Source organism: Gobio gobio (assembly GCF_949357685.1).
Source record: "Gobio gobio genome assembly, chromosome: 6".
NCBI classification, from domain to species: Eukaryota; Metazoa; Chordata; class Actinopteri; order Cypriniformes; family Gobionidae; genus Gobio; species Gobio gobio.
This window is the reverse complement of record NC_137102.1, coordinates 15,953,792-15,970,656: the sequence shown is the minus strand read 5'-3', so window position 1 is coordinate 15,970,656 and position 16,865 is coordinate 15,953,792. Positions and strand designations below refer to the sequence as shown.

The following is a 16,865-nucleotide window of genomic DNA, read 5'->3' as shown; positions in this document are numbered from 1 at the left end:
CTTGTGATCATGTGATACTAATGACTGGAGTAATGGCTGTTGAAATGAATCCCCATGAGTAAATTACACTTTAAAATATATATATTTTTAAAAATTCTTAAATGTTAATAATATTGAACAATATTACTATTTTTGCCAAATGTTTTATCATATGAATACAGCCTTGGTGAATACAAGTGACTTTAAAAAAAGTACAGACCCCAAAATTTTAAATTATGTCATGAAACTGATACTTTACATACATTTGTTACTGCATGTTCTTCTGCTGATCCTGCAACCAATGAGATTGCCTGCTCAACATTTAAATATTCTGGTTCATTGTTTGCTATAAGCTAGTCCTGCAGAATTCTTCTGAAACCCTCCATCTCTCCCAGCTCCACCTGTCTAGATCTGCTGGGATTTATGTCTATTTATGCAGCAGCATCATATATAATCATATATTGCCAAAAGTTTTGGGACGCCTGCCTTTACATGAACTTTAATGACATCACATTCTTAATCTGTAAGGTTTAATATGGAGTTGGCCCACCCTTTGCAGCTATAACAGTTTCAACTTTTCTGGGAAGGCTTTCCACAAGGTTTAGGAGTGTGTTAATGGGAATTTTTGACCATTCTTCTAGAAGCGCATTTGTGAGCTCAGGCACTGATGTCCCAAAGGTGTTCTATCGGGTTGATGTCAGGACTCTGTGCAGGCCAGTCAAGTTCCTCCACACCAAACTCGCTCATCCATTTCTTTATGGCCCTTGCTTTGTGCACTGGTGCATAGTCATGTTGGAAAAAAAAGAGGTCATCCCCAAACTGTTCCCACAAAGTTGGGATCATTAAATTATCCAAAATGCCTTGGTATGCTGAAGCATTAAGAGTTCCTTTCACTGGAACTAAGGGGCCAAGCCCAATCACTGAAAAACAACCACACACCATAATCCCCCCTCCACCAAACTTTACACTTGGCACAATGCAGTCAGGCAAGTACCGTTCTCTGGGCAACTGCCAAACCCAGATTCGTCCATCGGATTGCCAAACAGAGAAGCTTGATTAGTCACTCCAGAGAACACGTCGCCACTGCTCTAGAGTCCAGTGGTGGCGTGCATTACACCACTGCATCCGCCGCTCTGCATTGCACTTGGTGATGTAAGGCTTGGATGCAGCTGCTCGGCCATGGAAACCCATTCCATGAAGCTCTCTACGCACTGTTCTGTAGCTAATCTGAAGGCAACACGAAGTTTGGAGGTCTGTAGCTATTGACTGTTGCCTAGCTAATTTTACATTATCTACAACTTCATGACTGAGTTGCTGTTGTTCTCAATTGCTTACACTTTGTTATAATACCACTTACAGTTGACCTTGAAATATTTAGTAGTGAGGAAATTTCACGAATTGACTTATTGCACAGGTGGCAATCTATCACGGTACCACGCTTGAATTCACTGAGCTCAATGAATTTAATGATTTGGAGGGGTGTCCCAATACTTTTGGCAATATAGTGTATCTTACAGGCTCACAGCAGCGTGTCTGTGTATCAACCAGCAGTATCAAGTCCGTACTTGCACTGCACCAGCAAGAGCAGCAGCAATAATCAACAGCCACAGTGGCAGCAACATTCTAGTTTATGCTACTCTAAGCAATGTCCAAAACTTAGTATTTCAAGCACTTTTCGTGATTATTCGCCCCTTCATGATTAATTGCTTCCTGTATTCCTCGGTTTTAAGTCGCTTTGGATAAAAGCATCTGCTAAATGAATAAATGTAAATGATTGAAATATGTATATACTGAAATACATTATTTGTCTGATAGAATCGAGCCAATCAAGTCAATCATAGCAGATAAATATTTACCAATAAATCCCATATAAGCTAAATAAATAGGACAGTGCAAAGTAGTGGGATACTAAACAGGCAACATTAAAATCTCAATTCTTGTGTTCTACTTTTCCTCAAAAAGATTAAGAACTAAAGAAAAAACAGGAAAGCAAAGGCTAACTCTTTCTCTTTCTCCCTGAGCTTGTTCTTGATTTACACTGAAAAAAAAGTCAGAGAAAAAGACTTTCCCACTGACTTATCTCAGAGGAACTACAAAGAGCCTGGCGATTGTTATAGGGATGCGAGTGAGGAACTGGAACTGAAGACAGCAGAAAGAACAGAGGAGAGTACTGAAGGGATCATTACATTCAATTAAAAAAAAAAGATTTGGACTTACAGACAATATATTTTTCACATTAATTTAGCTTTGAGTTCAGTTGAATGATTATCTGAACATGATTTGCACCCCTATATTCCACAACAGACCTTTGAAAATCTTTTAGCTGTTGCAATTGAAGAGCTCCTTACCTCAGTAGCGAACTGCTGCAGCCCACCAATATTGATGGGGCCTTCCTCAGAGGCATAGAGGTTACAGCCCCCCACACACAGATCAGAGGTGGGACACACCATGCCACAGGTCAAACCCAGAGGGTTATCGGACAGTATTGCCTTGGCAGCACCGTAGTAGTTCTAGAAGACAAACAATAGAGTCGATGATAAACATGGACTCAAGCAGCACTTTGGAGATTTTACCTGGCTGAATAAAGCCATGGATAAGTGCTTATGCTTAACTAACTGAGAAATATAATACACAAAGGATTATAAGATTATCACTTAAGCCAACATCAATAATCTCGGTTCGGAGTAGCTGCTGAGCGAGCAAGTTCAAGCATTGTAATAGGTGTTACCTTGTTGGAAATGCTGGTGATGAAAGACTTGATATCCAAATTGGTGGGGCAGCTTTTCTGACAAGGAGCATCTGCACATTTCAGGCATCTATAAAAAAAAAAAAAAACGTTTTTATTTTAAAATCTCCACAGTAAGAAGACAGGAATTTTATTCCATTGCTTTAAAGCAAAAACACCAATTTATAAACCAAAGAAAGGTAAAGCAAGAAAACCATAAGTCAAATACACCACTGGCACTGCTGATGGTGTGCAGCAGTAGATAATGGTTTGCCCTTTGTGTGGTTCGAAAAAAGGAGAGCTGAGAACAAATGGCTGATGCCTGTTTTATCCTAGACATGTCTCTGCACTGACTGTGGTGAAGACTGATACCTCTTATAAATACTGCTGACTTCATAATGACCAGGGAACTCCATAGTGGTAGACAACAACATGCCTGCTTTAAATTATACATGGGATAATTTGGCTCCAGTCAATTAAATATTCAGGGAGGAACAAAATGCATGCAGCACATTCCATCGGCTCTGGGTACAGGTAAGGCTCGACTATGTCCCTGTGACTGTGAAATTCCAGTTGAAACCTAGAGCTAAAATAGCATGGTTTTGACACAAGAAGTGTAACAATGGTGCAATAATCATAGGTCAGTTATCTGATTCATACATCTTTAAAAATGGGTTGGCTCATACTAACCTTCCACTTTTTTTAGCATATCTGACTGACTAGGAGCAAACACATTCGGGCAAATGTCAGCGGCAAATATAGGGGCTGCATGCATCCACAATAAAAGGGTCATGTCAATATTCTGGCTAAAACCTGCGGCCAATCATTGTGGATTACAGTATGACAAGGGATGGAAATTGTTAACAATTCTGAAAAGATTCCTTTCACTGATTCCGGCTCCTCAATGCTTCCATGTACGACTCTTTTTGTTGTTGTAAGGAATACGAATTTGGAAAAAGAAATGCAAAATGATGGGATATTTTTAGGAATAAATACATTTTGTTTATCCAAAAATTGCATAAATCTGTCTAATAATTGGCCTTAACTATATTAAACAACAATATAAAAAAAATTTGTAATATATTTCATATATTTTAATAAAATACTCTACTACTGACAACACTCAACACTTCGTTTGGATGCATTGTGGTTATAAAGGAAAGTAGTAATGGATACGTGAAATCGATTGACTGTGGAAGTTACATTGAAACAACCAATCAGAACTCAAATAGGGTTTCATGGCTGAATACTCATGTGTTTGATTTACTCAAAAAGATTGACTCATTAGATTCGTTTATTAGGAAAGAAAGAGTAATTTTTTCAGGAATAACACTGGTTGCATTATATTTTTGACTCTCTAAAAGAGTCATTCTAATGGAATCGGACTACACTGCCTCCATCTGTTTCACGCTGTTCAGTGGTGTTGCTGCGCTGCAACCAAAAATCATTCCGTTTGTTTGTATTTCTCGGCTTTCAGCTATATTTAAAAGACAGAAAAGCACATTTCCAGAGTCTCTTGTCTCACAAAATTATACTTAACTGACATAACGAAAGCATGGAAGAAACTTAAAGCAATAAATTTGATCATATTCTGTAGCATGGGACTTCAAGGGCAAACATAGATTCAATGCAGCACTGCTTGAGAAATGAAAAGCTTAGGCCTTAAAATGTAATTCAGTCAAATAAATATGCATTTGAAGTTAGCTTTCAAGGGCAGAATAATTCCAGTATGGTCATTAACAAAGTCAGCTCTCCCTGTGGGCTGCGACTGAGATCTCTGATAGATGCTGCGCGTTGTTGCTACTGGGAGTTTTCCATTATTTAAGAGCGGAGGCCGCTGGGATTCTCAGTGATATCAGTTATGACATTATCTCATAACATTTATGCCTTCAAATATTTGCTTGTGTCTAATAATGCAACAATTCAGTTTGCTTCGCTTTTTTTACAGTACGTACCTCTTTAGCACAGCACAGCACGCACAGTGCTGCGCTGGAGGCACTTTCACATTTTGAATTGGAAATTGGGCACTTTTCTGTTGTGTGAACGCAGTAGAAGCGCTAAGCTCTGACCCCTAGACTCTTAAATTCAGCACCTTGTTTCATTATTTATTTGCGTGTGTTGCCTGGTCTTGGCACCTGCCGGTAAATGAGCCACAATGGGAGGTCAGACTAAACATGACCTCTTGAATGCGCACTCTGCTCCAGCACGGTGTCAGTTTTAATACCTCATGTTGCTACAGTGTCAACGTGTTGTACACTCGTTTCATTTGACAGAGGTCATATCTGACTGATGTTGAGGAAATATATGTTCTCGGCATCCGCTCATGTGGAGTGAAGTGCACTTGGGAATCTCTTGCCGTTAATTATCCTCAACCGAGAATCCCATCAATAATCCTAATGAACCTGATTAAGTAGAGTTGTCTGCTCTTAGCACAGCTGGAAGGAATATACAAAATACATAAAATGACATGGGACTGTATTTATTATAGATATCTCTGACCGAGATTGTATAGATTTTAGATTCAAAACATCCTAAATAACTCCTGAAATAAAACCATTATTGAGGGCTAGTTATTTTGCTTGTGTAAAAATAAATACAGTATTCACATAAAGAGTGTATAATTCCAGTTTAATCTTTTTTAAGGTTAAAAATAATAAACTCACAGAACAGAAGGCAATTAAACTGAGCACAACATATATAGTCGATTCACAGTTTCTATTTATGCCATGGGACTAACCCACTTATTTAGATGATGAACATTATTATTGATTTAATTTAGTTGCATTATATACCAATTCGGTGTAGTTACTTATGTTGTGGGCAGTCGATGAGCATTAGTTTGTTCTGAACAGTCTTTCATGTTCAAGTTTGTGTTGATGATTAACTGTAAATACAGTGCATCCGGAAATTATTCACAGCACTTAACTTTTTCCACATTTTATTATGTTACAGCCATGTTCCAAAATGGATTAAATTCATTATTCACCTCAAAATTTTACAAACAATACCCCATAATGACAATGTGAAAGATGTTTGTTTGAAATCTTTGCCAATTTATTAAAAATTAAAGTATTCACAGCCTTTGCTCAATACTATGTTGAAGCACCTTTGGCACCAATTACAGCCTCTTTTTGAGTATGATGCTACAAGCTTGGCACACCTAATTTTGGCCAGTTTCTCCCATTCTTCTTTGCAGGACCTCTCAAGCTCCATCAGGTTGGATGGGGAGCATCGCTGCACAGCCATTTTCAGATCTCTCCAGAGATGTTCAATCAGGTTCAAGTCTGGGCTCTGGCTGGGCCACTCAAGGACATTCACAGAGTTGTCCCGTAACTACTCCTTTGTTATCTTGGATGTGTGCTTAAGGTTGTTGTCCTACTGGAAGATGAACCTTCGTCCCAGTCTGAGGTCCAGAGCGCTCTGGAGCAGGTTTTTATCAAGGATGTCTCTGTCCTGACTAGTCTCCCAGTTCCTGCCGCTAAAAAACATCCCCACAGCACGATGCAGCCACCACCATGCTTCACTGTAGGGATGGTATTGCCCAGGTGATGAGGCGCCCAGGTTTCCTTCAGACATGACGCTTGCCATTCAGGCCAAAGAGTTCAATCTTTGTTTCGTCATTTTCACCTTTGTTGAGAGTCATTCAGGTGCCTTTTGGCAAACTCCAGATGGCCTTTTACTGAGGAGTGGCTTCCGTCTGGCCACTCTACCATACAGGCCTGATTGGTGGAGTGTTGTAGAGATGGTTGCTCTTCTGGAAGGTTTTCCTCTCTCCACAGACAAATGCTGGAGCTCTGTCAGAGTTACCATCAGGTTCTTGGTCACCTCCCTGACTAAGGCCCTTCTCCCCTGATCGCTCAGTTTGGCTGGGCAGCCAGCTGTAAAAAGAGTCCTGGCGTTATCAAACTTCTTCCATTTATGGATGATGGAGGCCACTATGCTCATTGGGACCTTCAATGATGCAGAAATTTTCTGTACACTTCGCCAAATCTGTGCCTCGATACAATCCTGTCTCAGAGGTCTACAGATTTCCTTGGACTTCATGGCTTGGTTTGTGCTCTGACATACACTGTTAACTGTGGGACCTTATATAGACAGGTGTGTGCCTTTCCAAATCATGTCCAATCAACTGAATTTACCACAGGTGGACTACAATCAAGTTGTAGAAACATCTCAAGGATGAGCAGTGGATGGACCAGGTACTCAATTTTCACAGCAAAGGCTGTGAATACTTATGTATATGTGATTTTTTCCCCAGATTTTTTATTTATTTATACATTTGCATAGCCTGACAAGCCTGACCCACATCAAGATGTTGGGTCTGGAAACTCACCATTGACAGGGCTCAATCCGAGGGGCGAGATAAACGGTTGTCTTTCAAATTCCCCCTGCACGCAATTGGATAGCGCCATGAGTGCCACAACCAACAAGCAAAGAAGAAGGTGAAGCAGAGCTAACGTTAGTTGATAGACTTTCGCCGTATCCGGTAGGTGAAACTTCGAACACATCTTCTTTTCTTAAGAATGACTTTAGTGCCATTCTTTGTTCTTTTCTCAAAGAAAAGCTTAACTCCAAGTTTTCCAGAGTCGCGGCCAAAGCCGATTCAAAGGACCGCTGCTCTTCAGCTTCTTTGTTTACGAGTAGCACGCAGAATCTCCGCACGACCGCAACTCTGCCTTGACGTGCCGTCATTATGTGAAGCCCGCCCACCGACTCTACACACGCTGTGATTGGCCTGCCCAGAGTTTGGTTTTTCCAGCCCTCAGGTCTTCCGAGAGTTGCTAGACTACACTAGCGGCAAAATAAATGTTCTGCCACTAAGGTGCGTCTAGATTTCTTGGCTAACATTTGCAAAGATTTCGAAACAAACTTCTTTCACATTGTCATTATGGGGTATTGTTTGTAGAATGTTGTGGAAAATAATGAATTTAATCCATTTTGGAATAAGGCTGTAACATAACAAAATGAGGAAAAAGTTAAGTTCTATGAATACTTTCCGGATGCACTGTATGAATAGTATGATCACAGTTCATCACTATTACATTTATCAAGGTCAAAATACACACAACTGTCCTCCCTTATAATTCATAGATACTGTAATTTTCAATTATTTCATTATAGCTGAAGTACAAATGTCTCCAGTTTTCATTTCAGAAATCTGGTCACTGCCTTTGTGTGTAGCTGCATGCAAACAAAGGCTTTCTTTCAACCCCATAAGCCTCACATAAGCCTGACCTACACTACTCTTCCATCTTACTACAGAAAAAGAGGTGTTCCAGTAACACTTCAGTTTACATTATCTTTTACTTGTACAGTCATCCTTCACAGGGATGCCTGCAGGATTTGCCTGGGGGATGCTAAAAACCTGACCAACTGGGGAAAATATGCATATATAAAATTCATAGATGAAAAAACAAACATGGTAATTGTAAAACATTTTATTTGAAAGGATAGGGAAAATAATGTGGCTTGGGGAACTTTTCAGCAAAATACACTGACAACTGATTAGTTACACATATCCATTATAGATTCAGCACACACACCTATTTCTCACTCATTTCAACTGTGTAATAAATTGTGAATCAACAGAACACCACAAATTTTACAACAACAACAGCAGCAACAACAACAACAAGTGAGTGCTTGGGGTACAGTTGCAAACACAGCTGATCCTATAAAATTGTACAGATGAAATATAGCCCATGAGACCACTGATGAAAATACTTCTATTTTACATTTTTCTAATTTATTATACTTTTTTTATGATTATATAATTAAAAAAAAAAAAAAAAAAAATTGTGAAAAGCTATTTTGGAATTATTTGCCCTCTTTTTGCCTGAATGACTCCAAAAGTTTGTTTAAAGGGGTCATGACACTTTCCTTCATCTTTTGACATATAAGAGGTCTTTGTACCGTTAAAACATCTTGCAAGTTTCATAGCTTAAAACATCCTCCTCATTATAAATAAAGCATAATGTAAGCTCCAAAAATGGTTTTGGGATCTGTGACTCCACATGGGCAAAGATATTTTCATTTGACTGCATCTAGCGTAAGACATCGACAAATAATTTTTACGTCATCACACCATAGACTCCGCCCGCTGCCGTTCATGTGTGGTTGTCCCGCCCTTGCGCCAGTAAACACGTCATCAGAGAAGAGAAATTATGTTGTTGCATGAGGAAGGGGAAGCTATTTTGATTAAAGATTTCAAGGACACATGAAATTAATAAATCATTTACCATAAGAACTGCAATATTCCATTAAAAATAAGAATGGTCCATTTTGATTTTAAATTAATATTAAAGAAGCCGCCCCTTAAAAATGGTTCATTTCAGACATGTAACAAAAATTTTAACAAAATGTTTTAGAAACTATCCTGAGAGTTATCACGACTGAACCTTGGTTTTCATTGTGGTCTCATTAGGATCCCACTAGCACACTTGTTCTCGTGCAATAACACACAGCTCGTGCATTACTCAGTGCAACAAAACATGATACAATGTTAGCTCATTTCAAAACCAACGTGGGCATTAGTGAACACTGTCAAATCACCTCCTGCCACCCACTACTACCAACTTAATCCCAAACGCTCTTCTGTAGAGATGATGAATTTATCATGTGTGTGTGGGAGGTCAAGCTGGAGAGATACCCGTCAAAATCCTCACTTGTGAGGACATGTAACTTGTGGGGACCGAATCATAATGAGGACCCTAGAGAGGTGCCAGACCTCTCAGAGAGGACATGAGGAAAGTGTCCTCTCACAGACCGGCTCTGTCATCTTAATTACTTAAACCATTTTAGATACGACCAATTAAGCCTGGCTCCGAATCAAAGGAGCCTCCTTTCAGACTAGGTGGCGGGACAGCTGGGATGAGAGAACGGTTTTAATGATCAATCCACCTTTATATGCTGTGGCTCCTGTGTCAAAGAAAGTACAGGAAAAGGAAAAGGGCTTCTGTCAGGGGTGTGGTGGAGCAGAGAATAATAAGAGGAGTTATTCCTCATTAGAGCTCATCATATTAACAACGCAACATGTTACTTGACTTCATTCATCTGACATCTGTGAAATCGGTTCGACAACAGACACTAAAGGCAACTGTCGGCTTTGAGATCCTCGCTTTCATATAGGAATGTATCATATAAAGCCAAATTCACCTTTCAGAACATTAGTACAAGTCTAGTGAAAACTCTTGTGACAAGGGATGAAATCGTTAAGAATTCAGTGATTCTGTTCCAGTTCCCTAACAAAACTTAAATGTTATTTAAAGGAAAAGAAATATTAGGGAAAAGAAATGCAATTCCATTGCCAAATGATGAGATGGTTTCAATAATAAATAAAGCTGCTTGTAATTATCGGGGCCACACACAAAAAGGAACAATTTGACATTCAAGCATGGCTGGGAGCTTCAGAAAACCAGCAACAATAAGCATTAGTCATCATTATTTTTGGAAATTTCATTATAGCTTTTGACCACAAGATGGCGCTGTCTCAAAACTTTTTGAGTACCTTCAAGGCATGGTCCCAATGACGCATACCAAGTTTCGTAACAATACGCTAATGCATTCTTAAAATACAGCATTTTAGGACAAAATCCTTACAGTAGTCAATATGGGAATATTGGGTATCATTCAACTCGACATGATGTACAGAATCAGAAGAGAGGGGCAAACCATGCAGAAGTTATAAGCAAAAAAGGCAATTTTTCCATATATTTCTGACCAGTAGGTGGCACTGTGATGAAACGCTGCATGTAGCCGCAGGTCATGCTTGGGATGACATGTACCAAGTTTAGTCTGAATACACTAAAGTGCTGCAGAGATATAGTATTGCGTCAAATTTGGCGCGCTCTTCATCAAATTTGTTTGCACGTTTATTGATTACTTTTTGCCAGCATGGTCTGAAAATGATCTGGTTGAATTTTCATGAAAATCGGACAAACCGTCTAGTAGTCTTGAACTTGAGCCAAGCAATCAAATGATTTTTTTTTTTGTTTCAAACTCTTATTGTTCAAAATATATTAGCATAAATGTAAATGAAACTTTGGACAGTTGGTGACGCTAGAGGGATTCCAAATTTGCTGTGGTGAATGTTTAGAATGTCCTCTATTAGTGTGCCAAATTTCACAACTTTTTACAATAAGGTTCTATGGGCTCATCAGTGATGGGAATAACGGCATTATAGATAAACGGCGTTACTAACGGAATAATTTTTCTCAGTAACGAGCAATTTTTATAATGATGTAACTCAGTTACTATTTGTAAGAAGTAACTATAACTAATTACTTTTTTAAAGTAACGTGCCCAACACTGGCTGTCATAGACTCCCATGGCGGAAGAAGAAGAAGAAAACCATTGCGCATTTGGCCAATACATTTCTAATGTAATTTCATTAATAAAGATCATTTTAATAATTCTAATAATATAAATTTTAGGGTCAGTAAGATTGTAAGGGCCAGATTTACTAACAGCTTGCGTCAGCACAAACCCTCTTTTGGCGTTAAAAAATTACTGTCAGGATTTACTTAAGACACGCAGTGATAAATTAGCACTGAAAAGGCGTGGACAGGGTTATTTTTGCAGCCGACCTTATTGCATGTGCATTTGTAGGAGTTTCTCTTTCAGACGCAAAATTTATGGGAGGAGAGTATGAATCATGCAAGGTGATTTACTAAGGTTTGTGCTAGTCATTTTACTGTTATTTGCGCCATTATTTACATCCAAAAATAAAAGCATGTCTTAAACCAGACGCTAATTTACGCTGCTCTTGGTAGATTGCATTGGTCATTATGGAAATGGTCTGTGTTCTTTAATTCGCCAGTAGACCACTGTTTAGTAAATTTGGCTTTTTTCTGTTTATTTAGCAAGTATGTATTAAATAAAGTTGTTTCAAATAAATGCTGTTCTTTTGAATATTCTATTCATCATAGCATCCAGAAAAATGTCAGTTTCTACAAACGTATCACAAGCAACGGTTTTCAACATTGATATAATGAGAAATATTTCTTGAGAATCAAATCAGAATATAAAAATGATTTCTGAAGGATCATGTTACACTGACGACTGGAGTAATGATGCTGAAAATGTATCTTTGCCATCACAGGAATAAATTACATTTGAAAATATATTAAAATTGAATACAGTTATTTAAAATTACAATAATTTTTCACAAAATGCGTTTTTACTATATATTTTTTTTATCAAATAAATTCAGCCTTGGTGAAAAGAGACTTCCTTCAAAATCTTTAAAAACAAATCCACCAACCCTTTTGAATGGTGGTGTATTTCATATTCATTTTTAATCAAAACATATCTGACACAACACATAATGTGTATCTTTAACTACAAGAGTGAACAAAAGTGAAGTCATGGTTAAGTCTCACAGTTTTAAGCTATATGTGTTTGATTTCTTAAAAAAAGAAATGTCTTGCCATATCAATGTAGGCCCTATAAACAATTCGATATGCAGACTAAACTGCTTTACCTCATAATCATCAAGAAATTCCTCTGGATGAAACATCACAATTTTCCTTATTCATTATCTGATTCATTCTGAAATCAAAGTGAATTCATGCTGCAAGAGCTTGGAGTGCACGATTTCACTGACATGAAGATAAGTCATCAAAATGTAGTTATTTGAGCTATAATACAGCATCTTTGATTAGAGTTTTGAGGTATGAAAGAGTAGTATTTCAGTAACTTTTGCCACACTATATGTGAACCAATCTGTGGTCCTTAATGAGGATCCAACTTCCTGGCTGTTTCGTGACACTAGGGATCCAGACCTGGGGCTTCCTCCGCGCCCAACAAACAGGCCAAATAAGCCAGCCGCCTCCTGTGATGAGCACCAGAACAGTGTGCGCCGCTCTGACTTTCATGTCCAGCATTATTAGCAGTTATAAAACCTAAATCTTTCATCAAATCTGCCGGCAGTCACTGCAGGGGTGTCTCGTTTAAAGAAGGATTAAAATCAAATCTCTGCAGGACAAAAGTATGTATTAATGTCTCCAATATCACTCTAGCTCTTTCTTCTCGCAACTCTTGGTTTTCACTGCTGTTTTGGGTTTTGTTTTTTATTCATGATCAGCAGATGCAATGCTGTGCTCATGCATATTCGATGGCATGCAGAATTAAGACATATTATTCAAATGAAGTCATTATGTGGTGCTATTTCAGTGGTTTTGAATAGGTCATTATGTTGGAAAGACAGATGTCAGAAAAACAGATCAGATTTGATCAGAACTGATGCAGGGTAAACGATCAGACTGTTTTGTGTCGTCAGTGCTAGTATCCTCTGGTTGACTGAGAAAGGCTCATCTAAAGTCAACATACGCTCACTTTTAGCACTAATTTAGCTAAAAACAACTAAATGCTTCTGAACTAAGTCCTGTTTTACACCACACACATAACCAGTACATAAGTGTCACTTCAGCATAACTGCAACAGCAGACTCGTGTTTCACATCTAACCGAACTGTGGCTCTATTAGGGGTGGGCAATATAGCTACAAAATAGTGTTATTTTACATTTTTTTATAAATTAATTTCAATTAAAGGGATAGTTCACCCAAAAATGAAAATTATCCCATGATTTACTCACCCTAAAGGCATCCTAGGTTTATATGACATTCATATATACAATGAGATGAGTACAATCAGAGTTATATTAAACAATTTCCTGGCTAACCCAAGCATTATAATGGCAGTAAATGGCAACCCAAAATTTGAAGCCCAAAAAAGTGCATCCATTCATTATAAAAGTAATCCATACGGCTCCAGGGGGTTAATAAAGGCCTTCAGAAGCGAATCAATGGGTTTGTGTATGAAAAATTTGGATATTTTCACATTTTCGGCTGCCATTCACTGCCATTATAATGCTTGGATAGGCAGGACATTTTTGAATATAACTCCGATTGTATTCGTCTGAAAGAAGAATGTCATGTACACCTAAGATGGCTTGAGGATAAGTAAATCATGGGCTAATTTAACATTTTTAAAATCCCTTTAAATACTATTCTTTCTATTCATCAAAGAATCCATGAAAGAAAATGTATCACGGTTTTCACAAAAATATTAAAGTAAATTCAAAATAAGTTAAGTAAGAACTAAACCGCAGTAAAATTCATGAAATTATTAATGAAACTGAGACAATATTTAATATTTTTAATGTACTGTATACGCACTAACATAACAATAAACAGCAATATTTATCTACATCCATTTTTTGGAAACGTTAATATATTAAAATCATATTAAATGCTGTTATGAAACTTTTTTGATGATACAAATGTGACCCTGGACCACAAAACCAGTCAAAAGGGTAAATGTTTTAAGGGTTCTGTTATAAATCAACAGATTTATTGTTATATCAATATTTGGCCGAGATACAACTATTTGAAAATCTGGAATCTGAGGGTGCAAAAAAATCTAAATATTGAGAAAATCGCCTTTAAAGTTGTCCAAATGAAGTCCTTAGCAATGCATATTACTACTAATAATACATTTTTGATATATTTACGGTAGGAAATTTGCAAAAAATCTTCATGGAACATGACCTTTAGGCTTTACTTAAAGGAACACTTTTAAAAAAAAAAATAGGGTTATTTTCCAACTCCTCGAGAGTTAAACAGTTGAGTTTTGACTAATCACATTACACTGTAAATAATTTACACGGGGTAAAACCCAAGGGCCATAGTGTAGATTAAATACAACTTAATCATTGCAATTTAGTCAGAACAAACCAAAAATATGCCTGTGTTAAAACAATGAATGAATAGTTTATTCTTTATATTAATAAACAGGTCTCTCGTGCAAAAATAGGCTCGGTGCCTAAAAACACTTGCAGCTCAACTTGCACTACACTTCTGCTACATGCTATTTGCTGTAACCTGTTAACATGGGTGCAGAGATACATATGTTAGTGGGAAACAGGCATAATAGCACACGGTGTCATTCATATGAAGATCGTGCTTAATATACTTTAGATTGGACCCTGTCCAGATTATTTATAAAGCTTAAATCTTAATAATTTGCATTGTTTTTAAGACTACAAACTGGAAGCAACAACAGAACACCAGTGGTCCTCATGATCAAGTATTCTGATGTTGTTTTGGGATCCCCAAAAGCATTTTCAACTAACAAATTAAACATTTACATTTTTCACTGTGCACTGAGCCTTAGCATCTACTGCAGGGTTGAAGAGTCAAGGCAAAGCCCAGAGGGAGGCTTCCCTCCGACAAATTAATCCCTGAGAAAAGCAGGGCCGAGTGCTGCCTGTACACCCCTCTATTCCCTCAATAATGAAGAATGACTTACGACGCTACACTCGTCCTCACCTCGCGAAGCGGCACGCACATGCACACACGTTCCTTCGGCTGCCCACCCGAAACTCCTCTTTGCATTGACTGTGACTGTTGCCATGGAGACCTGCTTACCTCAGCGCTTCCCGAAGTGCCCCACGCTCGCTCAAAGTCGTGTGCTTGATGTCATCGAAGTTGTTCTCCAAATTCACACAAGACTGTGGGAGTGAAAAACACAGAGAGATATTGTTGGGACAAAGCGGCACATTTCCTGAATTTGTAGGGTGCATTTTTAACAAAAACATTTATGTCAGTCTGTCAATTACGCAGTGAATTTATTACACTGAGGTTGACATTTATTAAAGAGACTCTATATGTACTTTTCAAGAGCACTTTTGTAATGCTATGGCTAATTTCATAGCTACCATTTTATGAAAGAGGGACATCTGGGAATAAATACTTTTCATACAATAAATACAGAAATGATTTATGGTTGTTTTACTCTTTTTTTCTCATATATAATTCATATATTTATTATGAATTTTCATCATTACAAAACCTGTACGAGTTTCTTTCTTCTGTGGAACACACAATAAAAGGTATTTTGAAGGATGCTGGAAACCAAACAGTTTTGGAGACCATTGAAAAAAAACACACACATTTACTTTGTTCTACAGAAAAAGAGAAAGTCATACAGTTTTGGATCTTGGAACGATATGAGGGTGAGCAAATGATGACAGAACTTTCATTTTTGGGTAAAATGCCAAGTTCTGTCATGAAACTCTAGAGGGCGCAGGCTGACAGATCCTTAACGCAGCTGATGATATTTACATCGTTAATTACATGGCACAAGCTGATTGGTTCATGTCGCATCTGCAGCCAATGAGGTGGTTAGTGTTCACTATAGCAGTTTACAGCTCACTTTCAGAGTTTCTCTGAAACCCTCCACCTTCCCCAGCTCCACCTGTATAAATCTTCTACGGGTAATTTATATAAGCTATTTGTGCTAAAGCAGTATGTATTTCATGCGTATCGGTGTTTGTATTGGCAGTGGCAAGTTCCTGTACTGGCTCTGAAGCAGCAATAATCCACGGCAGCAGCAATATCAGCAGCAGCGTAGCAGATTTATTACATTCACATTGTCATATCCATGCTAAAAATCTGTCATGATAAGAGTTGTCATGATAAAACTATAACTTAACCAGAGACATAAAAGTTAAAGGGTAACTTCAGTGATTTAGCATTCAGCTTTGTTTCAGTAGAAACCCCATAGTATATTTGAATTATGGTACTTTCCCCCCTCATATCCCCCTGAGACGAGAGAATTATGCATTTTATTTTTGGAAAAAATCCTCTGATGACGCAAATATCGTCATTTTGCGTCATCTGAGGATTTTTGGGCCAGAGGCTAAAACCTACAGCCAGTAGAATGAGCTGTTCCGCATGTTTTCAACCCGCCCACAGGGGAGAGATCTCACGCACAGAATGTAAATGCGCTCAGCCTCGGGCATTCATAACGGAGCGTTGCAGAGCAAAGTGAGTGTTTCAACTTTTCAATGAATTCCAATGAAAGATTAGCTTCCATATGCGATCAGAAAACGTGCCAGAAAACTGGACACGCGCTGAGAATAACAGCTGTGCTTACCTCAGCTCTGCTCAGCTCTTACTTCCCTCTCGTGCTGAATGAAATCTGACTCCTGTCCTGTGACTTTCGTTCGGCTCACTCACACTTTATTGAAAAGACACGTTCAGTTTTTAATTGTAGTGTTTATTTTCTAACTGAACAAAATTATTGTATTATTATGAAGATCAAAACGACGCTGGGGGCGGTGTAGGGAGTGGCCTCTTAGGGCAGCAACGCAAGTGC

The 16,865-nt window shown here is 38.2% G+C and overlaps 1 protein-coding gene across 2 annotated transcripts in view; it reads right to left on the bottom strand.

The window, feature by feature from the left end:
- Nucleotides 1–16,865, bottom strand: part of dpydb (dihydropyrimidine dehydrogenase b) — a 194,473-nt gene that overhangs the window by 154,630 nt on the left and 22,978 nt on the right. Inside the window, exons 3-5 of one of the 2 annotated variants that reach the window (XM_079818480.1) lie at nt 15,134–15,216; nt 2,708–2,795; nt 2,328–2,489 (exon numbers count right to left, since the gene is read on the bottom strand). In XM_079818480.1, the coding sequence (XP_079674606.1) occupies nt 2,328–2,489; nt 2,708–2,795; nt 15,134–15,216 (333 nt within the window). Of the gene's footprint in view, nt 1–2,327; nt 2,490–2,707; nt 2,796–7,037; nt 7,363–15,133; nt 15,217–16,865 lie in introns of those variants that run through there. The other variant, XM_079818481.1, reaches the window with a different exon arrangement.